This window comes from Protobothrops mucrosquamatus, unplaced genomic scaffold (genome assembly GCF_001527695.2).
Source record: "Protobothrops mucrosquamatus isolate PMUCROS unplaced genomic scaffold, P.Mucros_1.0 scaffold2435, whole genome shotgun sequence".
NCBI lineage: Eukaryota > Metazoa > Chordata > Lepidosauria > Squamata > Viperidae > Protobothrops > Protobothrops mucrosquamatus.
In genome coordinates, this window is record NW_015388507.1 from 21,770 (window position 1) to 49,505 (window position 27,736).

Below are 27,736 nucleotides of genomic sequence, written 5' to 3' on the forward strand. Positions count from 1 at the left end.
GGGGTCGCCAGCCAGAACCAATGTTCCATGTTCTTTTCTATTTTTTCTTGTCTGCACTTTCTAATTGTTCTATTTCTTTATATATATATATATTTTAGTTTGCTTGACTTTTTAATTTCTTTAATTTGTAATGTTTAATGAAAGCCACCAAGGAAGGCAATAGTGGTGCTCTCCTTTCCCCTTCAGTAACTGGAGCTGGCCAAACTCCATCCAAGGGAAGATTCGCGTTCTCTCCTGTCTGCAACGCTACCAACCTCTCATCTCCGGTTTGCAACTCTGGGCCTCTGCGTGGCCGGCCAGGAGCCCCAGAACAGGCAGCCACATCCAGGTGAGAAGCATCGTCCTGCGAGGACACAAAGCAGAGGGCAGTGAGAAGGAGCACAGCATGCTGGAGCCCCAGGTCTGGGGTCCTGCTCAGCCACGGACCCCTGCAGGTCCCCTCCTGGGAGATGCCGGGAGGGCCTTGGGGATCAAGATCTCCCTTGCCAGAAGCTGGCAGCCCTCCCGGTGGGGTAAAGGGCTTTCCCAGGGGAAGCAGACCAGGCCAGCAGAGGAGAACAAGTGTTTCAAAGTGGGACATTCGGAGAAGTAGCAAACGTAACACGTGGTCAAGTGAAGAAGTGAAAAAGAGAAGCAAAGTTGGGAAGACGGCCTGATTCCAAAAATCCCGAAAGCACATTGGGGTGCTCTCTTTGCTTGGTTACTTTTTTTTGCAGACCCAAACTAGGCAACATCACTAGCACTGACCACTAACACTAACACTGGTGATGTTACTTAGTTTGGGTAATGAAATTAGTTTGGGTCATCTAGTTCAGGGGTCCCCTAATTTGGCAACTTTAAGACTTGTGGACTTCAACTCCCAGAATCCCCCAGCCAGTGTGGCTGGCTGAGCAATTCTGGGAGTTGAAGTCCACAAGTCTTAAAATTGCAAGGTTGGAACCCCTGGGTTACAGCAAACTTAGAGGAAGTGGTTGAGGTTGACAGTTAGAAGAATTAACCAGTAGAACCACCTGCCTCCAGAAGCTGTGAATGCTCCAACACTGGAAGTTTTTAAGAAGAGACTGGACAGCCATTTGTCCGAAATGGTATAGGGTTTCCTGCCTGAGCAGGGGGTTGGACTAGAAGACCTCCAAGGTCCCTTCCAACTCTGTTGTCCTTCCTTCCTTCCTTCCTTCCTCCATCCCTCCCTTTTCCAACACTGGAAGTTTTTAAGAAGAGACTGGACAGCCATTTGTCCGAAATGGTATAGGGTTTCCTGCCTGAGCAGGGGGTTGGACTAGAGGACCTCCAAGGTCCCTTCCAACTTTATTATTATTATTATTATTATTATTATTATTATTATTATTATTATTATTATTATTATTATTATTATTATTATTATTATTATTATTTCTGGGAGTTGAAGTCCACAAGTCTTCAAGTTACCAAGGTTGGAGATCCTGATCTAGTTGACGTTCATGCCTGTGGCAGGATAAGAATTCATGGCCTTCTACCTACTCAGGCATGGCCATAATCCTGTATCAAATTGCCAGCTAAGCACAATTGGGTCTAAGCATACACAAGCACGTTCAACACTCTTCAAACGTTTTGTATGTCAACTCCCAGATGAAAAGCATTTTGTAAATAGGTCCATCAAGGTGGGGATCCCCCGTTGAAAGTAGAGAAGGCATCTGGTCCTGGTCTGAGGCATTTGCTCCACAGGCTTTGTTTAACTCACCTGGAGTCTCTCACTTGGCCCACGAAATGTGGGTGAATTTCACAGCTGCTCCTCTTCAAACTGCGTTTTCTCCAAAATATTGACATTCTCCTGTACTGGAGGACAGTTTTAACTTCTTTCCTAATGGAGTGGCTCCTCCTTCAGAGAACTCAGCTAACCAACGGGAAGGTTCAGAGCTTCTGCCGGAGACCAATCAAGACCAGGTTTCAAATCTTGGTGGCTTCCTCTTTGTTTCTGGGTGCTGACAACCCCCATTCTCACCTCTTCTTTCCACGTGTTAAGTGATTCGCTTCTGGACAGGTACATAATAGCCTTCTTTGGCAGATGCCAAGTGGTTTCGATATCGGAACATCATCATTGTCTGTGGGCAAACAACAATATGAATGTTGTTTTTGCAAGACTCAACCATGCTCACTCCTTCAAAGTCAATACTCATCAAATTTGCAGACGACACCAAGCTGGCAGGAATAGCCAACAGTCCAGAAGACAGGCTTAAGATACAGGAGGATCTGGACAGACTTGAACATTGGGTACTATCTAACAAAATGAAATTCAATGGAGAAAAAAGTAAGGTTCTACATTTAGGCAAGAAAAACCTAATACACAGTATAGCCTATGTGGTACCTGGCTCAATAGTAGCAACTATGAGAGGGACCTCGGAGTCCTAGTGGCCAATCCCTTAAATAGGAGCCAGCAGTGTGCTGAAGCTGCCAAAAAAGCCAACAGCGTGCTGGGCTGCATTGACAGAGGGATAGAATCAAGATCACGTGACGTATTAATACCACTTTACAAGGCCTTGGTAAGGCCACACTTGGAATACTGCATCCAGTTTTGGTCACCATGATGTAAAAAAGATGTTGAGACTCTAGAAAGAGTGCAGAGAAGAGCAACAAAGATGATCAGGGGGCTGGAGGCTAAAACATATAAGGAACAGTTGCTGGAATTGGGTCTGTCTAGTTTAATGAAGAGAAGGACGAGGGGGGACAGGATAGCAGTCTTCCAGTATGTCAGGGGCTGCCCCAAAGAAGAGGGAGTCAAGCTATTCTCCAAGGCGCCTGAAGGCAGGATGAGAAGCAACGGGTGGAAACTAATCAAGGAGAGAAGCAACCTGGAACTAAGGAGAAACTTCCTGACAGTGAGAACAATTAACCAGTGGAACTACCTGCCTCAAGAAGCGGTGAATGCTCCAACACTGGAAGTTTTAAAGAAGAGACTGGACAGCCATTTGTCTGAAATGGTCTAGGGTTTCCTGCTTGATCAGGGGGCTGGACTAGAAGACCTCCAAGGTCCCTTCCAACTCTGTTATTCTGAGATGACTGTTTCTGGGCAGCCTCTCAGTCCCAGGAGAGCCTTGTGGAGATGGGCAGAAGTGATTCCCAGAGCATCAGTGGAGGAAGAGGGACGTTCTCTCCATTATCCAGGTTTAAGGTCACGTTTCAGGGGAGGCAAAGTAGGAAAAGCTGATTATTTGATCAGGATAAGTTTCAAGCAAAGCTCAGTTAGGTACATACATGCTGTGTTAATTGTTTATTTAGCATCCTTTTCAGGACAGACTCAAGGATGTATGGAAGGAAGTGCAAAGTACACAAAACCCTGCTCTGCTTGTTCTAGAGAATGGCATGGGGGGGGCAGAGGGACAATTACGCAGGAAATTTAACAAAAAAACTGGCAATGTTGAAGCTGAAAGGTGAAAGTCCAGGTGTACTCTGAAAAGGCCTGGTAGATTCTCAAACTGGCTGTTTCTGTCTGTGAATCAATGGTCCGGTCTTATCCCAGTCATGAACTCTGATTGTTGCCTACAGAATGGTGGCTGTGGTGGGGTCTGGCTTGGTAAATATGAATTACTATAGTATTATTTATCCTTGTATTACCTCTTAGTTCCCCTTTCTACAGGTTGCACACATTATTATTATTTTTTTCTCTGTTGTCTTGCAAGTGTAGTGAGTGTTTCTCTACCCAAGATAAATTCCTTGTGTGTCTAATCACACTTGGCCAAATAAATATTCTATTCTATTCTATTCTATTCTATTCTATTCTATTCTATTCTATTCTATTCTATTCTAAAGATAAGATAAGATAAGATAAGATGATAAGATAAGATAAGATAAGATAGGACAACCTTTATTGTCATTTTTATACTGTGCGCACAATGGCACACATCAAAAATGAAATTTAGTTGCCCGCTCTCAAAGTGAAACATATACATGACACACACCTAATCATACTATGAACAACATATTAATAATAATAATGATGATGATAACGTTGGAAGGGATCTTGGAGGTCATCTAGTCCAACCCCCTGCTCAGGCAGGAAACCCTATACCATTTTGGACAAATGGCTGTCCAGTTTCTTCTTAAAAACTTCCAATGTTGGTGCATTCACTGCTTCTGGAGGCAGGTGGTTCCACTGGTTAATTGTTCTAACTGTCAGGAAGTTTCTATAATAAATATTAAACACTGTCCATCTTGAATACGTAACGGAAGGAGGAAGCTTGAGAGTTAGCAAGGTTAATGCTGTATGGAATGAAACTCTGGCTGAATCTGCATGTTCTGCTTCGGATACCACGAAGCCCCCCCCTCCCAGAAGGTAACAAGGAAAACAGGTCGTGAAGAGGGCGTGTAGTGTCCCAGATGATCTTACGGACCCTGCTCAAGCAGCACTTCTGTGCTATGTCCTGGATGGGAGGGAGGGAACTGCCAATGATCTTTTCGGCCATCCTCACCACTCTCTGCACCGCCTTCCTGTCTGAAGCATTTAGAATATTCTATTCTATTCTATTCTATTCTATTCTATTCTATTCTATTCTATTCTATTCTATTCTATTCTATTCTATTCTCCATTCCATCCCATTCTCTATAGAATATAGAATTCTATCTAGCAGTGTTCCAATACTTGAGGGGCTGCCACAAAGAAGAGGGAGACAACCTGTTTTCCAAAGCAGTTGGGTGTGTCTAGTCTCTAGTTTAATGAAGAGAAGGACAAGGAGTGATATGATAGCAGTGTTCCAGTATTTGAGAGGCTTCCCCAAAGAAGAGGGAGTCAAGCTATTCTCCAAAGCCCCTGAAGGCAGAACAAGAAGCAAAATAGATGGAAACTGATCAAGGAGAGAAGCAACCTGGAACTAAGGAGAAACTTCCTGACAGTGAGAACAATTAACCAGTGGAACAACCTGCCTCCAGAAGTGGTGAATGCTCCAACACTGGAAGTTTTTAAGAAGAGACTGGACAGCCATTCGTCCGAAATGGTATAGGGTTTCCTGCCTGAGCAGGGGGTTGGACTAGATGACCTTCAAGGTCCCTTCCAACTTTATCATCATCATTATTATTATTATTACCCAGTGGGGCTGGGGGTGCCAGCTAAGAAAATCCTCCCCGATAGGATTAAATATTGACCAAGCTCCATTCATAAATCGGCAGAAATATGGACCTAGGAAGTGCTAGCCAATGTCTCCCTCTTCTGCTGGGCCGCATAGAGCAGGGGGTCTCCAACCTTGGCAACTTCAAGATTTGTGGACTTCAACTCCCAGAATTCCTTAGCCAGCTATGCTAGCTGAGGAATTCTGGGAGTTGAAGTCCGTAAGTCTTAAAAGTTGCCAAGGTTGGAGACCCCTGGCGTAAGAGTGCTCAAGTCAAGAACACCAGTAGCATAGATCCTCCACTAGGGGGGAAGCAGATGCCTTTGCTGGTGGGGAGATGGGAGTGCCTTCTGGTCTTGGGAACCCCTTTTGCTAGAAAGAGCCACAGAGAAGCTGATTTAGGAAGGCACCTGCTCAGTATTTACCTGAGCAGGTTGTGCCAATGTTGAGCTCTGTTGACTCCAGTGAAATCAACCAGGGGGCCAAGAGCCACAGAATCTGGGGCCCCTAACAAAATGTGAGAATTAGAGACTGAGGAATCCCCGTAGTTTACCTGGTGGGCATTCCTGAAGTGGCACCTGCTTCCCAACCCCACCCCTTGGTCCAAGAGAGGAAACAAAGCCACCTAGATTGTTGGCTCATTGGTTGGATTTATATCCCAATTATCCCCCAGGAGATCAAGGGGGTTCACTGGGAAATCTCCGTTCATTGTGGGTAAAAGGAAAGGATCCTGTAGGGCAGGGGTAGTCAACCTTGGCTCTTTTATGACTCGTGGACTTCAACTCCCAGAATTCCTGAGCCAGCTAAGCTAAGCTGGCTCAGGAATTCTGGGAGTTGAAGTCCACGAGTCATAAAAGAGCCAAGGTTGACTACCCCTGCTGTAGGGTATATTGGGCCAGGAGGAAAGGAGAATGGCTCAAAACGATGCTGAATTTTCATAGATGTGCTCTCAAATCAGCGCTTGAATTGCTCTACGTAGCACTAGTTGGTCCCCATGGAAGGCAGGATGCAGGATATGGTTCCCATAGAAGGGAATCTCTTTAGCTCTGTGGGGTCCTTGGTGCTCTCTGAGCTTGGTGGTTTCCTTGCAGACGTTTCGTTACCCAGCCCTGTGACATCGTGGTGTTTGTCTGCGTGGAGACAACCAAGCTCAGAGAGCACCAAGGACTCCGCTTCCTCTACAGTTGAGGCTCCTGGACTAACTCAGTCCCAAAGCTCCTTTGTAAAAAAAGGAAGGATCCCCACCTGGAACTGGATTCCAGGTGACACCAGGCATGCCGTTGTCCTGTCCAAGTGATACAGGTGTTTTTCCACACTCAGAGACCTTTGAGCTTCTTGATCAAGCTCACCTTTGAGGAAATTTTCCCTGAAGTTCTATCAGAATGGTATGCACAGTCCACCTTCCTTTACGTTCTCAAGGAGAGAGATACAGAGGTTGGGTGACGTCCTGCCCCTGTGTTAGGGGGCATACGTGACACCCTCTCTGTTTTTGCACAGTGTAGGTCCTGGGTAGTATTTTTGGTTTCATTGATCACCAGGAGAAGCTGAATGGTACTTTCACATTCTGAAGGAAGTGTGATACACAACTTCCTGTAAAATCACTGAGCACCAGGATCTCAGTAGCTCTTAAAGCTAATGTTCTGTCTATAAAGTAGTCTTGTTAAGTGTGAAGGTCTGTGAGTCAGTCCATGCATCCATGCATCCATCCATCCACCCATCCACCCCTCAATCCATCCATCCATCCATCCATCCATCCATCCATCCATCCAGCCAGCCAGCCAGCCAGCCAGCCAGCCAGCCAGCCAGCCAGCCAGCCAGCCAGCCAGCCAGCCAGCCAGCCAGCCAGCCAGCCAGCCAGCCAGTCTTCCATTCCTCCATCCATCCATGCATCCATCCATGCATCCATTCCTCCATTCCTCCATGCATCCATGCATACATGCATGCATGCATGCATCTATACATACATACATACATGCATTCTACAGATACACACAATCATCTTCTTAAATGCAAATGTCTGTAAGTTCAGTTCCCAGCAGAGGTTGGAACCTCAACAAATAACATCTGGCTCTCCATCTCTGAGGAGTCCCCCAAAGGACAGACAGGTTACACGGGGCCTCCTGGGGATCAGTAGATCAGGTGATCTCAAAAGTGGGTATATCTGCACGAGGGAGTGATGGAGATCAGGGAATGGATCCCCCAAACAGACACAAAGGCCTCTCTTTTAACCAAAGAATGACCAGAGGAAACCCAGGAATGCATCTTAGGAGCCAATTTATTTGGATTTATTTGGAGAGCAATTGGCATTTCGCAGGAGATCTGATCTCCCCCAATGCAAGGCAGGATGTCTCTACTGAGTGCCGTAGACCTCCACTTCACAGACAGTCAAGTAGCCCTCCCTGGGTAAGTGGACACTGACGTAGCGGCCTCGCTGCCCATTGCAGTAGACGGTGGTGATGGAGCCTAGGCTGGAGTTCAGGATAATCCCGCAGCTGTGGGCCAAGAGAGGTCAGTTAGGAGAGTAGCCATCCTGACCCCCACCTACCGGTCACCCCACACTCACCCTGAGAACACCCCCCTTGAATCTTCAAGGGCAGCCCCCTTTGAGCAGCAGTCCAGACCTCCCGTCCTCTGCTCCCCAGGTGCTGGGCCTCCATTTTGCCCCTCATGTTCCATTAGCTGTAAATATTAACCTAGTCCAGGGGTAGGCAACCTCGGCTCTTTTATGACTTGTGGACTTCAACTCCCAGAATTCCTTCTGACTCAGGAATTCTGGGAGTTGAAGTTCATGAGTTGTAAAAGAGCCGAGGTTGCCTACCCCTGACCTAGTCGGACAAACTATAGGACGAAGAAATGGTTTTTAAAAAAACTTTGATTGCTTTCTCAAGGTCTTGATTTTTCGGATCAAGCTCTGAAGAATGTTACTGTCAAGCATGAAAAATAAGGAGGTCCAGGCAGTTCAAAAGATTATACAGTTTGTTGCAAGCTTAATCTCTCTAGAAGAATCTGAACTACTAACAGTCAAAGCAAATTGGCGGTAGATAAGAGTCCAGGGAATTCAAGGAGGGCTGGAATTGGATCTCTGGTGGGCGCAAAAGGACTCCAGGCTGATGACGCCTTTGGCTCCTCCCTCCCTCCCTCCGGCTCAGCTTGCTCATCTCCTACAGCTATGGTCTTTCTTTTTTTTTTGATCCTGCTTCTGAAGAATGCTACAGTCTTTATCAAGGGCTGCATGAATTTCTCCAACCCGGTTTTCTCCAACCTGGCCTGGATGGCTATCTTGGCCAGATCCGTCCATTGGAAATGGGCAGCTAATCAATTCAAATAAACAAATATATAAATAAAATCCCAGATCTGAGCAATTTATTCACCCATAACTTAAACTCTCTCTTTTGCTCCCTTACCCAGCAGTTTCTCTAAATGCAATAAAATGATTGGCTCCACCTTTGTTTCCCATTGTCTTCTCCTGATTTATTGTTTTCTTTCCCAAAACACTTTGGAAGCCCAAAAAGAACATATTTTTTAAGGTGAAGCGACCAGAACAAAATCCAAGCACAGAAACCTCCTTTTCCATCACAGCCACATGGCCTCGTTTCATGCACTTCTGAAGGAACCCATGTTCTCGATTTGGAACAGAAATGACAGGAAGAATTAACAATCAGGTGGCATTCACACAGCCCCCCAAACTAACTGGTATCAGGTCAGGTCTTTTCCCATCTCTTGGAGGAGCAAGGAGGGAGGTGATCTCACAATCCCCACACCGATGGAGTTATAACATCTTGGCATCTCATACCCAACAGCACCCCAAAATCATCCACACTGGTTGTGGATTCTGTGTGTGGGATGCCACAAACACCTGGAGGATCCCAGTTGGGGATGAATGATTCAAAGCAACTTACAGTGGGTTGGATCTTCCATGGTCCTCCAGAGAGTCTCCTAGGTGGACCTCAGCTTCAAAGAGTCTTTCGCCACAGCAGTCCTCGCGGTTTCTCACCACCACTGCGTAGATTTTATGAGACTCTCCCAGGTCCACGTACCACCCGGGGTTTCTCTCCAGGTTGGTGTGGGTGCAGGAGGCGTGGATCCAGGTCCCGTTGCAGTCCCCATCCACGGCTTTGTCCGGTGATCCAAGGATCTCGTAGGGAAAGTTGGAAGTCTGGTAGGCCGGCTTCCCTAAGGCCAAGTTCTTTGCCCCTCTGTCTGCAGGAGAGAATGGAGGAGATCCTTCAAGCAGAAGGTGGTGAGGAGAAGAAGAAGAAGAAGAAGAAGAAGAAGAAGAAGAAGAAGAAGGGAAGGTGCAAAGCCAAGAGGGCAACATTTTGGTGGCACGAGGAATGAATTTTGAAGACTGGGAAATGGGTTGAAACAAGTGAGCCGAGCACAGTGCTACATTCCTCTGCTATCGTTGGAGGAAACTCCCCTCGGCCTCCTCTTCCTCCCTCCCCAGTTGGCAGCAAATTGGCAAGAGAAGAACTGGGCGTCACCCCAGTAGATTCAATGAGGTCTATATCAAGTGACAGATTTTATTTTCCTGGGCTCCAAGATCACCTCAGATGGGGACTGCAGCCAAGAAATTAAAAGACACTTGCTCCTGGGGAGGAAAGCTATGGCAAATCTAGACAGCATACTAAAAAGCAGAGACATCACCCTGCCAACAAAAGTGCGTACAGTCCAGGCCATGGTTTTCCCAGTTGCAATGTACGGCTGTGAAAGTGGGACCATAAGAAAGGCTGAGCGCCAAAGAATGGAGGCCTTTGAACTATGGTGCTGGAGAAGACTCCTGCGAGGCCCCTGGACTGCAAGGCAATCAAACCAGTCAGTCCTGGAGGAGATCAACCCCGACTGCTCTCTAGAAGGCCAGATCCTGAAGTTGAAACTCAAGTACTTTGGCCACCTAATAAGAAGGAAGGACTCCCTGGAGAAGAGCCCGATGCTGGGAAAGATGGAGGGCAAGAGAAGAAGGGGACGACAGAGAAGGAGGTGGCTGGATGGAGTCCCTGAAGCAGGAGGTGTGAGCTTCAATGGACTCGAGAAGATGTCAGAGGACAGGAAGGCCTGGAGGAACATTGTCCATGGGGTCGCGATGGGTCGGACACCACTTCGCAATTAACAACATATCAAGTGGCCATTTACCACCTGATCTTGCTGCACTGGAGGCCATGTGGGCGATGGGTCCATAGCCACTGGACAGACTAGGGAGAGCAAATATCCAGTTGCCCTGCTTATATCACTCCCCCCCTGTTCATATTCTATTGGTTTGGTCCTCTGCAAGTGTCTCCAGGGTACACCCAGATGTTCTGAAGCGTAGGAGTATGGGTTAGAAAAACAAAGAACACCCATCAAAGAGAACAAAATGCCCAAACGCCCATCTGGTTGGGAAACATACAAGTTGAAGTCCCTGCTCCCAAGGACACCCCACAACGGCTGTGCAACAGACCACTGAAGTTCAGGGATCTCGTGGTCCTTTGAGCAACCAACTATGGTATGTGTTGGTATCTGAAGGAGCTACAAGTCTAAGAGGAGAGAGTGGCAGAGGATTACTGGACCTTGAGATGGCCAGGACTACACCTTTATCCCACATACACATGCAACACACAAAGGTCTTTAGGTGCTTCTTACTTCCAGGTGGAGGCCTGCAACTCTGAGCTGCTGCAGGGGCAGCCAAGAGGATCACGGCCAGCAGACACTCCCAGATGAAGAACATCGTCCTGCAAGCGAGGAAGGGAGAGAAAAAGCATGGTAATGCCTCGTAGGGACAATGAGGAACTGGCTTCCTCTACTCAACACATCTGAACTTCAGGATTGGCCATGGACCCAAAGGAGGGTTGGAGGTATTTTCAAGGTTCTGCCATTCTCCCAGAGGACCTTCAAGAGCGTTCCTGAAATTGCTCCTCTGACTGTTTCCTCACCTGGCCTTTCTCACATGCTGACACCAATCCCATTGAAAAATTAAAGGGGGGGTTATCAGCGTCTCTTTCTCATCAGCCCACTTTCTCAGGCTACCTCATAATTTCACCTACCCCTCCTTCAACAGGTCACTCAGTGGTTAGCTTTTCCTTCTTTCCCCGCTACTCACCTTCTTCAATCTCTTGGGGATGACCAAAGGGCTGCCTGTCCTTCCTGGAAGGTGAACCACCACAGCTTCTCTCCACCAACAGGTGCTTCAGGTGAGCCCTGGACCTCCTTCTGGCCAGCTCTGGTTTTATCCCCTTCCTCCCAGGTAGGACTAACCTGACTCAGGATGTCCAAGCCAATCAGAAGGAGGCCAGACCTGAAGTTGACCTGGGTCCCTACTCAGGTGGAGCTTTAAGTTTGCTTTGCTACAAGATCCATCACCAATCTAGCAATTATGTATTTTATTGACTCTCTCCCACAGCAAAAAACCACACACGGCTTTTTAGCAGGAAAGTCTGCATTCCCATACAACACACGACAAGCCCTCAGCAAACACTAAAGTCAGCATTGAATTTCACATTACAACAGCATCTTATCCATGGAATGGGGTAGCTTGCTCTGCTTTACAAGCGCACCAAAAGCAAGCCCAAGTTGTTTTTTTTTAGAAAAAAATCATGGCTGCATCAACTAAGCCAACTATTCACTGATTTCATTTTCTCCGTAATTATATTTTCCAACCCCTTGTCTACATCAGGGCTTTTCAACCAGTGGTACGGGTACCACCTGTGGTACATTGGCACCTGGCAGGTGGTACGGGACCATCCTAGAAAAGGGGTAGTGGGGGAGGGGAATGAGCTGAGCCGGTGGCAGCACCGCACAAGCCTGAGCGAGAGACGGCTGGAGCTGCAGGGCTGTCAGGGCTCAGTGGAAGCAACAGGATCAATGCCGCTTTCCAGCTGATCGGCGCTTCTTCGGGGCTGTCAGGGCTCAGTGGAAGCGCCAGGATCAGCGCCAGGATCCAGCTGGAGCTCAGCGCTGATCCTGGTGCTTCTGCTGAGCCCAGAAGAAGCGCCGATCAGCTGGAATGTTGCAGCATCTCCAGGGTCTTGTGATTTACATTCAGATGCTTGGCAACTGATTCATATTTATGACGGTCACAGTGTCCCAGGGTCATGTGGAGTGACCAAAACCTGCTGCAACCACCCAGCAGACGGGGGGGAATAAAAACCAAACACCCCCCACCCCACCCCCACTGCCAATCACAACAATGAAAACCTCGGACAGGAGGAAGAGCGCTCCAGGCAGGTGTCTTGCTCGGCTGTGGCTCAGGGGGCACTTTTTTCAGTGTCATTGTAACTTCGAACAATCACTAAGCGAACTGTTGTAAGTCAAGGACTACCTGTACTTTATCACTTTTTCCCCTTTTTTTTGGTCATCAAGTTTTTGACACCTTGCTAGGCGACTGGTGGTACTCGGATGTTGCCGTATCCTAAAAGTGGTACAATGGGTGAAAAGGTTGAAAAGCCCTGGTCTACATAAATAAATAAAAACATGGCTACCATCTCTGTGGCTATTGCCTCTGTTGCAGATCCAAGGGTGAGGAGCAATATTCTCCAACAGGTTCTGGTCTCCTCCAGGACCCAGGACCCTCAGGAATTGTGCCCTTCCCAGAGAGGAACCATCAAGGTCCTTTGACACCCCCCCCCCCAATCATCTGCAGAAGATGCCGGAGCAAGTCACCCACAATTACAGAGTTTCAGAGTACCTGGGACAAGCTCTACACTAGCAATGTCCATAGAAGTGGGGACCCCTTGTTCCTAGGAGACCAGGAGTGTGGTTCTGGCCTTAGGCTTTGTCTCCACAGAATTTTAAAAACTCACCAAGGGTCTGTCACTTGGCCAACCAAATGAGCTTTCATAGCTGCTCCTCTTCAAAGTGCGATTTCTGCAAAATATTGAAATTCTTCTGTACCAGATATCTTTAACTCCCTTCCTAGCAGGGCTGTGGAGTCGGAGTCGGTGTCGGAGTCGAGGAGTCGGAGTCGGAGGAAATTTTGGGTACCTGGAGTCGAAGTCGGAGTCGGCAAACAATGCACCGACTCTGACTCCTACTAAATTTAGATTGGAATTAAAAAAAAAAGCAAGTTTAAATGTCCCAATTCACAAAAAGTTATAATGAATGACTTCTCTACTGTAAGAATAAAGACCAATGCATGCAGTGCCTCACGTAACCGCAAAACGAACACGTTAAGTGACCGTGAAGAAGCATGCTTTTCATGTGCTTCACTATATGGCACGCAACGCACAATTAGGAGTGGCAATACTTATACTTTCCATAGTGTTGTGTTCTGCCAGTAGTCCTGTGGTAATGACATGTATGTTGCCTTTCTTTCCTTCAAGGAATGTATAAAATACATTCGCATATTAATACAGAGGAGTCGGAGTCGGGGAGTCGGAGTCGGAGTCAGAAGTACAAAAAACTGAGGAGTCGGAGTCGGAGTCGGAACATTTATCTACCGACTCCACAGCCCTGCTTCCTAGTGGGGTAGTTCTTCCTTCAGAGGATTCAACCAGCCAATGGAAAGTGGCAGGGCTTCTGCTGAAGACCAGGGACCCAATCAAGACCTGGTTTCAAATTCCCCACAAGTGGTTTCCCCATGACTCCTGGGTGTCGGCAGTGGGGGGAGAGGGCATGTTACACAACCCACATCCCCCTGGATCTCATCTCTTCTTTCCACTTGTTAACTGATTCTCTTCTGGACAGGGACATTCCTTGGCAGATGCCAACTGATTTCCACATCAGAACATCACCATTGTCTGTGAGCAAACTCCAACGTGAATGTTATTTTTTGCAGGATGCAACTACGCTCACACCTCCGAAGTCAACGAAATTTGCAGTAGCTGAAAGGACCGGATTGCTTCCTTCCAATTCAGCAAATCACTAGGACAATGTTTCTCAACCTTGACCATTTTAAGGCATGTGGACTTCAACTCCCAGAATTCCACAGCCAGCAATGCTGGCTGTGGAATTCTGGGAGTTGAAGTCCACATGCCTTAAAATGGTCAAGGTTGAGAAACACTGCACTAGGATATAAGAAGAGAATATTTCCAAAATAAAGTAAAAAAACCCAAACGCTTCCTGGAAATAAAGGTGAACAACACTGAAGTGCCTTCCTGAAGGAAACGTTGGGCTCCTGTTCATTGATACGTTCAAAAAGTAGCCCAAATGCCATCTTTGGAGGTGACCAACTGAACAGGAGGCTGGACTTGATGGCCTCCAAGAGAAGCTTCCAAAACACCAGGTAAACAAAGGTCTCCTGCTTTCTGGGGACATGTTGAGACTCCTGGTTTGTACGATGAATGGACTGCTACGTACCTGGACAGGTACTGTGGATGGTGAGAACTTCTCCCACCTCTGATATCTGTGCTCTTCAGGCAGAAATTAGGTGTCCAACTGGGCCATCCTGTTCTATTGAGATGCCCCGCTATCAGCCGCCTCTACCACAAATGTCCTGCAGGAGAAGGGCAGTGTGGACAACCGTGGTATCTGGCACTGTGAGAAACGTGAACCGCAAACACAAAGATTTTGCTGTGTCCCTGCATAACAGATCGTCAAGAATGGCAGTAAGGACTGTGATGTTGATGCTGTTGCATGTCTTGGCACGAATGGTCTCTCCTAAAAATATATACTCTTTGTGCAGAATGATTTCCAGAGCTTGGGGCAGGAGCTTACCAGGATAGGCTGTAGGATTACTTTTTCAGAGGTTTTACCTGTATATAAGGAACAAAATGGAAAAGGCCATCGTATAGCGGAGTTCAATATGTGGCTAAAGGAGTGGTGGAAAGGGCAAGGCTTTGGTTATATTAGTCAACATGTCTGCAGCTGGTCAATTAAAAACTGTACAGAGGAGATGGTTTGCATCCATCAAAGAAAGGGATTGAGTTACGTGGCATTCAATTCACGGATTTTCTGGAGAAACATTTAAACTAAACAGTGGAGACAGAGAGTTCATTGATACGGAACATTTCTGTCCTCAGCAACCTAAAACTAACAGGGTTATCAGTGCTTGTAACATTATGTGGGTAAGAATATCAACCTTGCTGTCAAGGAAAATCAAGCTTTTGATAGTCTGTGCCACAGCACGTGCACTAATCAAACAGGTGGTAAGGAAGTAGGGGAACTCAGGTGTAAAACAGATTATGTAGAAAGTAAACACAGGGGCAGTCAAGAAGGACTCCAATGTCTATACACCAACACATACAGTATGAGGAATAAACAGGGTAAACTAGAAATTCAAGTAAATGAGGGCAGATATGATATTGTTGCGATTACGGAAACTTGGTGGGATGAAACCCACAAATGAAACAAATAGCTAGAGCGACTCCCTCTTCTTTGTGGCAGCCGCTGAGATACTGGAACACAGCTATCCTGTCCCCCCTCGTCCTTCTCTTCATTAAACTAGACATACCCAATTCCAGCAACCGTTCCTTATATGTTTTAGCCTCCAGTCCCCTAATCATCTTTGTTGCTCTTCTCTGCACTCTTTCTAGAGTCTCAACATCTTTTTTACATCGTGGTGACCAAAACTGGATGCAGGATTTCAAGTGTGGCCTCACCAAGGCCTTGTAAAGTGGTATTAACACTTCACGTGTTAATATTTCTCTACTGAGTGCCGTAGACCTCCACTTCACAGAGGGTCAAGGTGTCCTCCCTGGGTAAGTGGACATTGATGTAGCAGCCTTGGTGCCCGTCGCAGTAGATGGTGACAAGGGAGCCCAGGTTGTCATTCTGTATAATGTCACAGCTGTGGGGCAAGAGAGGTCATGTTAAGAGAGCAGGACTCCTGCCCCCCCCCACCGGTCACCCCACACTCACCCTGAGAACACAGCCCCCCCTCCTTGAATCTTCAAGGGCAGCCCCCTTAGAGCAGTAGTCCAGACCTCCCCTCCTCTGCTCCCTCGGGTGCTGGGCCCCCATTTTGCCCCAAATGTTCCATTAGCTGAAAATATTAACCTAGTCGGACAAACGACAGGTTGTCCTCGATGTAAAAAAGATGCTGAGACTCTAGAAAGAGTGCAGAGAAGAGCAACAAAGATGATCAGGGGACTGGAGGCTAAAACATATGAGAAATGGTTGCTGGAATTGGGTATGTCTAGTTTAATGAAGAGAAGGACGAGGGGGGACAGGATAGCAGTCTTCCAGTATCTCAAGGGCTGCCCCAAAGAAGAGGGAGTCAAGCTCTTCTCAAAAGCCCCTGAAGGCAGGACAAGAAGCAACGGGTGGAAACTCATCAAGGAGAGAACCTGGAACTAAGGAGAAACTTCCTGGCAGTTAGAACAATTAACCAGTGGAACCACCTGCCTCCAGAAGAGGTGAATGCTCCAACACTGGAAGTTTTTAAGAAGAGACTGGACAGCCATTTGTCCGAAATGGCATAGGGTTTCCTGCCTGAGCATCTGGACAGGTACTTCTCCCACCTCTGATATCTGTGCTCTTTAGGCAGAAATTAGATGTCCAACTGGGCTATCCTGTTCTATTGAGCTGCCCTGCTATCAGCCGCCTCTATCGCAAAGGTCCTGCAGGAGAAGGGCAGAGTGGACAACCGTGGCAGGCTGAGAGTCATGAACCACAAACACAAAGCAGGCTGAGAGTCATGAACCACAAACACAAAGCTCTCGCTGTGTCCCTGCATAACAGATACGGTGCCCTTGCTGACCTTAATAGGGATACTAAGGTGACAGGTCAAGCTGGTTGTGATGACGAAGATAACTCAAATGAGCAGGGGATGGTGGTGCCAGATGAAGATTTTGGATAGGGGAAAGTGTGTATTGGGTGTCAGGTGTCTGCCAGGTGCTACTTCCAGTAGGGACAAGAGGTGTATTTTTAAGATAGTCAAGAATGGCAGTAAGAAATATGATGTTGATGCTATTAGAATAGAATAGAGCTGGAAGGGAACTTGGGGGTCTTCTCGCCCAGCCTCCGCTCAAGCAGGAGAACCTATACCATCTCAGACAAGTGACTGTCCAGTCTGTTCGTACAAACCTCAAGTGATGGAGCACCCACAATTTCTGGTGGCAAGCTTGTTCCACTGGTTAATTGTCCTCACTGTTAGGAAGTTTCTCTTTAATTCCAGGTTGCTTCACTCTTTGGTCAGTTTACGGAAAGTTGGTGGGATGAAACCCACAAATGGAACATTCTTTGACCAGGTGACAAAATTAGTAGACCAGAGGAATGCTGTGCATATAATTTACTTGGACTTCAGTAAGGCATTTGATAAAGTAGACCACAAGCTACTACTTGATAAGATAGAAAAATGTGGGTTAGACACCATCACTAACAAATGGATTCGTAGTTGGCTGACCGGCTGTACTCAGCGTGTGGTCCTCAATGGAACCGCATCTACATGGAGGGAAGTATGCAGTGGGGTACCCCAAGGCTCTATTTTAGGTGCACTACCCTTCCACATCTTCATCAATGATTGGGATGAGGGGATAGATGGGGAACTCATCAAATTTGCAGACGACACCAAGCTGGTAGGAATAGCCAACACTCCAGAAGACAGGCTTAGGATACAAGAGGATATGGACAGACTTGAACACTGGGCACTATCTAACAAAATGAAATTCAATGGTGAAAAAAGTAAAGTTCTACATTTAGGCAAGAAAAACCAAATGTACAGGTATAGCCTATGTGGTACCTGGCTCAATAGTAGTAACTGTGAGAGTAGTAACTGTGAGAGGGATCTAGTATAGGGGTCTTAGAACACCCACCCACCCATTCATGCCTCCATCCCTCCATCCATTCATCCATTCATCCATCCATCCATGCCTCCATCCATGCCTCCATCCATCCATCCTTCTACAGATACACACAATCATCTTCTTAAATGCAAAAGTCTGTAAGTTCAGTTCCCAGCAGAGGTTGGAACCTCAACAAATAACATCTGGCTCTCCATCTCTGAGGATTCCCCAAAAGGATAAAATGGTTACACGGGATCTCCTGGGGATCAGTAGATCAGATGACCTGAAAAGGGCACAGGGGAGTGATGGAGATCAGGGAATGGATCCCCCGAACAGACACAAAGGCCTCCCTTTTAACCAAAGAATGACCAGAGGAAACCCAGGAATGCGTCTTAGGAGCCCAGAGGCAGTTTATTTGGATTTATTTGGAGAGCAATTGGCATTTCGCAGGAGATCTGCTCTCCCCCAACGCAAGGCAGGACTACTGTGTGCCGTAGACCTCCACTTCACAAACGGTCAAGCAGTTCACCCTGGGTAAATGGACACTGACGTAGCGGCCTCGCTGCCCGTTGCAGTAGACGGTGGTGATGGAGCCCGGGCTGGAGTTCAGGATAATCCCGCAGCTGTGGGCCAAGAGAGGTCACGTTAGGAGAGCAGCCCTCCTGGCCCCCCACCTACCGGTCACCCCACACTCACCCTGAGAGCACCACCCCCCCTTGAATCTTCAAGGGCAGCCCCCTTTGAGCAGCAGTCCAGACCTCCCCTCCTCTGCTCCCCAGGTGCTGGGCCTCCATTTTGCCCCTCATGTTCCATTAACTGCAAATATTAACCTAGTTGGACAAACTGCAGTGTCAGGTCCTCCAACCCTCATCGCATCTATATTCTACTTTTGGGGGCTGCCATTCTGTTGGGGGGGAGGGGGAGCTTTGCATTAGCTTGGGGTCACTTTCGCTTTCTACTCTCTCCTCCTGCCTCTAGTATACCTTTGAGAAAGGAATGTGTCTGCCTTATTAGGGAAACGGTTACCGAGAAACGAAACTGGAGAAGACCTTGAGGTGGGTGCCAACTGTGCCAGTTACCCGCTCTTCAGACCACCTGTGGACTGGCTGGATTTCAAATGGACATGGTGACTCTGTTGGGAGGAAGTGTACTGCTGTTTTAACCATACCGTTTGAGCGGGATTTTCCCCAGATCTTGCCTTGATTTCTTTACTGTCACTAATTCCCCTAATAAAAGTTTCCTTTGGAGACGATGCCTGTTTCAAGAGTTGTGCTTTCTTGGGGGGGGGGGTGTTAGCTGAGGTGGGTCCTTGCATACAGGTGGTCCTCGATTTATGATCACAATGGAATCCCAAAGCTTATATTGCTAAGTGAGAAATGTTTTAAGTGAATTTTGCCCCATTTTACGACTTTTCCTGCCACAGTTGTTAAATGAAACCTTGCAGTTGTTAAATTAGTGACGTGGTTGTTAAGTGGATCCAGTACTCTTCAATATCTTCATCAATGACTCAGACGGGGGAATTGAAGGGGAACTCATCAAATTTGCAGATGACACCAAACTGGCAGGTGTAGCCAACACCCAGAAGACAAACTCAGGATCCAAAACGGTCTTAACAAACTTGAACAATGGGCCCAGTCCAACAACATGAAATTTAATGTGGAAGAGAGCAAAGTTTTACATTTAGGCAGGAAAAATCAAAGATACAAATACAAATTAGGTGAGACCTGGCTCAAAAACAGCAACTGTGAGAAGGACCTTGGAGTCCTAGTGGACAATCACTTGACTATGAGCCAGCAGTGTGCAGCAGCAACCAAAAAAGCTAACACAATCCTGGGTTGTGTTATAGAATCAAGATTGCGCGAAGTATTAGTATCGCTTTTTGTAAAACCCTAGTAAGACCATAGCTGGAATACTGCAGCCAATTTTGGTCACCATATCACAAAAAAGATGTTGAGAGTTTGGAAAAAGTTCAGAGAAGAGCAACTAAGATGATCAAAGGCCTGGAGACTAAAACATAGGAAGAACAGCTGAAGGACTTGGGTTTGGCCAGTCTAAAGAAAAGAAGAAATAGGGGAGACATGATAGCGGTGTTCCAGTATTTGAGGGGCTGTGACAAGGCAGAGGGGGCCAGGTTGTTCACCAAAGCAGGGCAGGACAAGAAACAATGGTTGGAAACTGATCAAGGAAAGAAACAACCTGGAATTAAGGAGAAACTTCCTAACAGTGAGGACAATCAACCAGTGGAACAAGTTACCCACAGAAATGGTGGGGGCTCCATCACTGGAGATTTTTAAAAAGAGACTGGACATTCACCTGTCTGAGATGCTATAGGTTCTCCTGCTTGAGTAGGGGGCTGGACTAGAAGACCTCCAAGGTCCCTTCCAGTTCTATTCTAACCTCCTTTTCCACCACAGCCATATGGCCTCATTTCATGTACTTAACCCAGTTCTGAAGGAACCCATGTTCTGTATTTGCAACAAAAATGATCGCAAAAATTAACAATCAGGTGGCATTCACGCAGTCCCCCAAACGAATTGAGACCACAACTTAGCCAAGTGGTATCAGATCGGTGATTTCACAATCTCCTCACAATCGAGTAATGACATCTTGGCACCTCATACTCAACAGCACCCCAAAATCACCCACACTGGCTGTGGATTCTGTCCGTGGGAGGCCCCAAACACCTGGAAGTCCCAAATATTTGGTGACAGCTGTCTCAGAGCAACTTACAGATGGTTGAATCTTCCGTTGTTTTCCAGAGAGTCTCCTAAGTGGACCTCGGCTTTATACAATCTTTCGCCACAGCAGTCCTCGCGGTTTTTCACTATCACAACGGAGATTTTATGAGATTCTCCCAGGTCTACGTACCACCAGGGGTTTCTCTACACATTGGTATGGGCGCAGGAGCCTTGAATCCACATCCCGCTGCAGTCCCCATTCACGGCTTTGTCTGGTGGTCCACCATACTCATTGACGTAGAGGGAGGACTGGTAGGTTGGCTTCCCCAAGACCAAGTTTCTTCCCACTACGCCTGCAGGAAAGAACGGAGGAGAAGGTGGTGGGGAGGAGAAGAAGAAGGGAAGGTACAAAGCCCCGAGCCCCCCTTTTTGTGAAGATTGTTGGGGGAGCTTTGAAGAGGTGGAGGGAAGCGAACAGAGGGCAATGCTCCGTGTCTTTGCTATTGGGGGAGGACCCCCCCCTTGGCTCTCTTCTTTCTCCTTCTCCAAATTGGCATGAGAAGAACTGGACATCCTCAAAATAGATTCCATGAGACCTCAACTGAGTCGCCATTTAGCAGGTTTTTATTCTGACCAGTGAGATTTATCCCTGGGTATAAACACATACATCATGGGTGTGGGAGATTGCTCCACTGGAGACCTCGTGGGTGATGGAATTGTAGCCAGTGGGCAGATTCAACATTTGGAAACTGATCAAGGAGAGAAGCAACCTGGAACTAAGGAGAAACTTCCTGACAGTTAGAACAATTAACCAATGGATTACCTCCAAGGTCCCTTCCAACTACTACTACTACTACTACTACTACTACTACTACTACTACTACTACTTCTTCTTCTTCTTCTTCTTCTTCTTCTTCTTCTTATTATTATTATTATTATTATTATTATTATTATTATTACTATTATTATTACTGCTACTGCTACTGCTACTGCTACTGCTACTGCTACTGCTACTGCTACTGCTACTACTATTATTAAATATCCAGTTGGTCCCCTCCCCAATTTACAATGTATTGGCTTGGTCCTCTCCAGGTGTCTCCAGGGGACACCCAGTTGCTGTAAAGTGTAGGAGTAAGAGGTAGAGAAACAAAGAACACCCATCAAGGAGAACAAAATGCCAAAGTGGACAGGTTTTTGGAAGGCATAGACATTGAGTTCCCATCTCACAGTGACCACAGGTTCCACTGAAATTCAGAGGCCTCGTGGCTCTTGTTCCCTTTGAGCAGGCCACTACGCTATACATCTATGGAGATTCTCCGTCATCCAGGTCATGGTTGTCCCAAAGGTGCTTTTTCAAAAGTCAACTGGACTTTCTTGTTTTTCCTTGAAGACATTTCTGTTCTCATCCCAGAAGCTCCTTCAGTTCAAGAAGCTTCAGGGATGAGAAGCGAAACATCTTGAAGGGAAAACAAAGTCCATTTGCCCCAAAGATGCTTTTTCACGAGGCAACTAAACTTTGTTTTTCTTTGAAGACATTTCACTTTTCATCCAAGAAGCTTCTTCAGCTTTGACTGGATGGTGGCGAAGGGAAGGATTTACACTCCTTGCAGACAGCTGGTCATTTGCATCTTTTTAGAGAGTCGTTGAAGCCACCTGGAGGTTGACCTGTGTCCTCAGGGTCACCTGAGTGGTGCAAATGCGTGTGGAGCCTTCTTGGAACTGCTGAAAGGACCATGTGGTAGAATGGAGATAGAAGATGTCCTATCCCTCCCCCTCTGTTGAGGGAGGGGTGTTCAGTTTTGACACAGATGGCCTCTTGGACCCCCCTTTCAAACCAGCGGTCCTCCCTGTCCAAAAGGTGGACTTTGCTAGCTTCAAAAAAGCAGCCTTTGTCTTGAAAGGCAGATGGAGCTGCTAACTCTTGTCCTGATGGGTTTGTTCTCCTGTGTTGTGCCAGGTGTTTATGAAAGTCCAGTTTCCTTTTGAAAAAGCACCTTTGTGACAGCTATATTGGTTTCAGGTTGTGTGTTGATATCTGAAGGTTCTACTAGACTAAAAGGAGAGTGGGAAAGGACCACTGAGACTTTAAGACACCCAGGACTTCACCTGTATTCACACGCGTGCAACACACAAAGGTCTTCAGGTGGTTCTTACCTTCAGGTAGGGGTCTGCAACTCTGAGCTGCTGCAGGGCCGGCCAGGAGGGTCACAGCCAGCAGACACCCCAAGACAATGACCGTCATCCTACAAGCGAGGAGGGGACAGATCAGGAAAGGCAGGGAAGCACCTTGTAGGGACCATGAGGAGCTGGTTGCCCCTGCCCAACACATCTGAGCATCAGATCTGGCTATGGACCCAAAGGAGGGTTGGAGACACCTTCAAGGTTCTGCCATCCTCCCAGTGGACCATCCACAACATTCCTGGCATAGTGTCTCTACCTGTTTCCTCCACTGATCTTCCTCACATACTGATATCAATCTTAATGTCCCATAAAAAAAGATCACAACAGACTCACTCTGTGATTAGCACTTCCTTTTTTCCCCCACCACTCACCTTCTTCAATCTTGGCGATGACCACAGAGATGGATGTCCTTCCTGGAGGATGAGCAACCACAGCTTCTTTCCACCAACAGGTCTTAATGCTTCAGGTGAGCCTTGGACCTCCTTCTGGCCAGCCCTGGTTTTATCCCCTTCCTCCCAGGTAAGACTAGCCTTGCTCAGGAAGTCCAAGCCAATCAGGAGGCCAGACCAGAGGTTGACCTGGGACCCAACACAGGCAGACCTTCAGGCTGGCCGCTGGTAGAAGATCTATCACCAATCCAGCAGACATGGTCTTCTCTCATGTATTTTCAGCCCCAGGACCATGACCCATCTCAAAATGGGGTTGGCTCTCTCCCATAGCAAAAAACAACACACAGCTGTTTAGCAGGAAAGCTTGTGTTCCCGTACAACACATGACAAGCCCTCAGCAAACACTAGAATAAGCTGTGAATTTCGCAAGACCTCTGCATCTCATGCGTGGAATGGAGCCATCATTTCAGTGGGGCCATGTGGTGAGCTCATCAAACAGGTCAAAAGCAAACTCAAGTTTTTTTTTAAAAAAAATCATGGCTGCATCAACTAAGCCAACCTTCATTGATTGTATTTTCTACGTAATTATCTTCTCCAACCCCACCTCCTCGTCCACATAAATAAAAAATAATCGACTATCTTCTCTGTGGTTTATTGCCTCTGTTGGAGGTCCAAGGGTGAGGAGCAGTCTTCTCCAACAAATGAAGACACCCCTCCCTCCTTTGGAATATTGGAACCAGGTTTGGTCACAACAATCTCAAGAAGATGTTGAGTGCAGAGAAGAGCAACAAAGGTGACGAAGGGAATGGAGGCTAAAACATACGAAGGACGGTTGCAGGAATAGGGTATGTCTAGTTTAATGAAGAGAAGAACGAGGGGGGACACGATAGCAGTGCTCCAATATCTGAGGGGCTTCCACAAAGAAGAGGGGGTCAAGCTATTCTCCAAAGCACCTGAAGATAGGACAACCTAATCAAGGAGAGATCCAATCCCGAGTAAAGAGGGAATTTTCTGACAATTGGAACAATTAATCAGTAGAACAACCTGCCTCCAGAAGTTGTGGGTGCTCCATCACTGAAGAGATTGGACAGCCATTTGTCTAAAATGGTATAGGGTCTCCTGCTTGAGCAGGGGTTGGACTAGAGGACCTCCAACTCTGTTATTCTGTTATTCCTCCAGGACCCAGGACCCTCGAGAATTGGGCCCTTCCCAGAGAGGAGCTTCAAAGTCCTTTGACCTCACATCACCTGCAGAGGATGCCAGAGCAAGCCACCCACAGCTACAGAGCTTCAGAGTACCTGGGGCAAGCTCTACTCCAGCAGTGTCCATCAAAGTGGGGACACCCTGTTCCTAGGAGACCAGGAGTGTAGTTCTGGCCTTAGACATTGATCAGTTTACAACCATTGTTTCTTGTCCCGCCCTCTGGTGCTTTGAAGAATAGCCTGGACCCCTCTGCCTTGTGGCAGCCCCTCAGATACTGGAAAACTGCTATCATGTCTCCCCTATTTCTTCTTTTCTTTAGACTAGCCAAACCCAAGTCCTGCAGCCGTTCTTTGTATGTTTTAGCCTCCAGGCCTTGGATCCTCTGAGTTGTTCTTCTCTGAATTTTTTCCAAACTCTCAACCTCTTTTTTGTGATATGGTGACCAAAATTAGTTGCTGTATTCCAGGTGTGGTCTTACTAGGGTTTTATAAAGTGGTACTAATACAGTGCTGCACACTGCTGACTCATGGTCAAGTGATCGTCCACTAGGACTCCAAGGTCCCTCTCACAGTTACTGTTTTTGAGCCATGTCTCACCCAATCTGTACTTGCGCCTTTGGTTTTTCCTGCCTAAATATAAAATTTTGCTTTTCTCCACATTAAATTTCATGTTGTTGGACTGGGCCCATTGTTCAAGTTTGTCAAGACCGTTTTGGATCCTGGGTTTGTCTTCTGGGTGTTGGCTACACCTGTCAGTTTGGTGTCATCTGCAAATTTGATGAGTTCCCCTTCAATTCCCTCGTCTGAGTCATTGATGAAGATATTGAAGCGTACTGGATCCACTTAACAACCATGTCACTAATTTAACAACTGCAAGGTTTCATTTAACAACTGTGGCAGGAAAAGTCGTAAAATGGGGCAAAATTCACTTAAAACATTTCTCACTTAGCAATATAAACTTTGGGATTCCATTGTGATCATAAGTCGAGGACCACCTGTATGTAAGGACCCACCTGCCTAAATGTAAAACTTTGCTTTTCTCTACTTTGAAACTCATGTTGTTGGATAGGGCCCGTTGTTCGAGTTTGTCAAGACCTTTTTGGATCCTGAGTTTGTCTTCTGGGGGGTTGGCTACTCCTGCCAGTTTGGTGCCATCTGCAATTTTTTTTTTATTAAATAATTTTTATTAAATACAAAAGAAAAGGAAATTAAAAACATTGAACATGGTGTATCGTCCTCGACATATATCTTCGTCTTATCATTCCATAATGTACAAATGAATAAATATTATGTATTTATATACAGCTATACAATCCTGGTATCCTTCCTCTGCTTATAACCCTTCTGCCGACTCCATTCTTTTTCCCCTCCATTTGTAAAACTTGTTCCAAATTAGATAATATTCTGTTTCCTCCTGATTTTTTAATTCTTTAGTCATTCTGTCCAATTCTGCGCAATACATAAGTTTCCTTATTAACACATCCCCGCTAGGGTGCCATCTGCAAATTTGATTAATAATAATAATAATAATAATAATAATAATAATAATAATAATAATAATAATAATAATAATAATAATAATAANGCTTTGGAGAAGAGCTTGACTGCCTCTTCTTTGGGGCAACCCCTGAGATATTGGCACCCTGCTATCCTGTCCCCCCTCGTCCTTCTCTTCGTTAAACTGGTCATGCCCAATTCCAGCAACCGTTCCTTATATGCTTTAGCCTCCAGTCCCCTGATCATCTTTGTTGCTCTTCTCTGTTCCCCTTCTATTCCCTCAGACTTTTTTTTTACTCACCTGGAGCCTGTCACTTGTCAACCAAATGAGATTTCACAGCTGGTCTTCCTCAAGCTGCAATTTCTGCAGAATACCAGATATTTTTATCTCCCTTCCTAGTGGGGCAGCTCTTCCTTCAGAGGATTCAACCAGCCAATGGAAATCAGCAGAGTTTCTGCTGAAGACCAGGGACCCAATCAAGACCAGATTTCAAATTCCTCACAAGGGGTTTTCCCCTTACTCCTGGCTGTTGACAGTGGAGGGGGGAGGCCATGTTACGCAACCCACAATCTACTGTATCTCACTTCTTCTTTCCAGGTGTTAAGGGAATCTCTTCTGGACAGGAACATAATATTCTTCCTTGGCAGACGCCAACTGATGGCGGTTATCCACATCAGAACCTCATCATTGTCCCTTAGCAAACAGCAAAATGAATGCTCACACCTCCAAAGTCAACACAAGTTGTAGTTGCTGAGAGAACCAGGATGTTCCCCCGTTGTTGTAACTTGGTAGAGCATAAGAAGAGAATATTTCCACATTAAAGTCAATAAATGTGTACCCTAGTGTGTCTCAATCTCGGCTGCTGGAAGATGGGTGGACTTCAACTCCCAGAATTCCCCAGCCAGCAGAGCTTGGCTGTTGAAGTCCACCCATTTTCTGGCGGCCAAGACTGAGAAAGTAAACAACACGGAAGTGTCTTATGGAGGGAGATGCTCCTGTGTGAAAAGTAGTCCTAAGGCCACCTTCTGAAGGTGACCAAGTGAGCAGGAGGCTGGACTTGATGGCCTCCAAGGGAAGCTTCCAAAACACCAAGAAGGTGAAGGACACCTGCTTTCTGGGGACATGTGGAGACTCCTGGTTTGTACCGTGAATGCGCTGCTGTGTACCTGGACAGGTAAGATGATGGTAACAACTTCTCTGATCACCTGGGTCACCCCAGTCTGGCCTGACTCATGCCAGCAACGCCTTCCTTTGTCCCAAACTATGCTTTGTGCCCTTTGTTAATAATAATAATAATAATAATAATAATAATAATAATAATAATAATAATAATAATAATAATAATAATAATAATAATAATAATAATAATAATAAAGTTGGAAGGGACCTTGGAGGTCATCTAGTCCAACCCCCTGCTCAGGCAGGAAACCCTGTACCCTTTCAGACCAATGGCTCTCCAGTGTCTTCTTAAAAACTTCCAGTGTTGGAGCATTCACCGCCTCTGGAGGCAGGTTGTTCCACTGGTTAATTGTTCTCACTGTCAGGAAGTTTCTCCTTAGTTCTAGGTTGCTTCTTTCCTTGATCAGTTTCCATCCGTTGCTTTTTGTCCTGCCTTTAGGCGCCTTGGAGAAGAGCTTGACTCCCTCTTCTTTGGGGCAGCCCCTGAGATATTGGAACACGGCTATCATGTCCCCCCTCGTCCTTCTCTTCATTAAACGAGACATACCCAATTCCAGCAGCCGTTCCTTATATGCTTTAGCCTCCAGCCCCCTAATCATCTCTGTTGCTCTTCTCTGTAAACCACACTTAGAAACATGGAAAACTGACTGCAGAAAAAGAGCTAAGGGTCCATTGAGTTGGCCCTTTTTGTTCGTTTCTTGCAATCTAGAACTAAGGAGAAACTTCCTGACAGTGAGAACAATTAACCAGTGGAACAACCTGCCTCCAGAAGCGGTGAATGCTCCAACACTGGAAGTTTTTAAGAAGAGACTGGACAGCCATTTGTCTGAAATGGTATAGGGTTTCCTGCCTGAGCAGGGGGTTGGACTAGATGACCTTCAAGGTCCCTTCCAACTTTA

At 46.5% G+C, this 27,736-nt stretch overlaps 1 protein-coding gene across 1 annotated transcript in view; it reads right to left on the minus strand.

The window, feature by feature from the left end:
- Window positions 1-27,736, minus strand: part of LOC107295649 — a 52,846-nt gene that overhangs the window by 2,300 nt on the left and 22,810 nt on the right. The window contains 10 exon segments of the mRNA XM_015824970.2: window positions 255-343; window positions 1,718-1,812; window positions 7,429-7,567; window positions 8,975-9,275; window positions 10,695-10,783; window positions 15,637-15,774; window positions 18,193-18,333; window positions 20,441-20,741; window positions 22,543-22,631; window positions 25,174-25,181. Of these exon segments, the coding sequence (XP_015680456.2) occupies window positions 255-343; window positions 1,718-1,812; window positions 7,429-7,567; window positions 8,975-9,275; window positions 10,695-10,783; window positions 15,637-15,774; window positions 18,193-18,333; window positions 20,441-20,741; window positions 22,543-22,631; window positions 25,174-25,181 (1,390 nt within the window).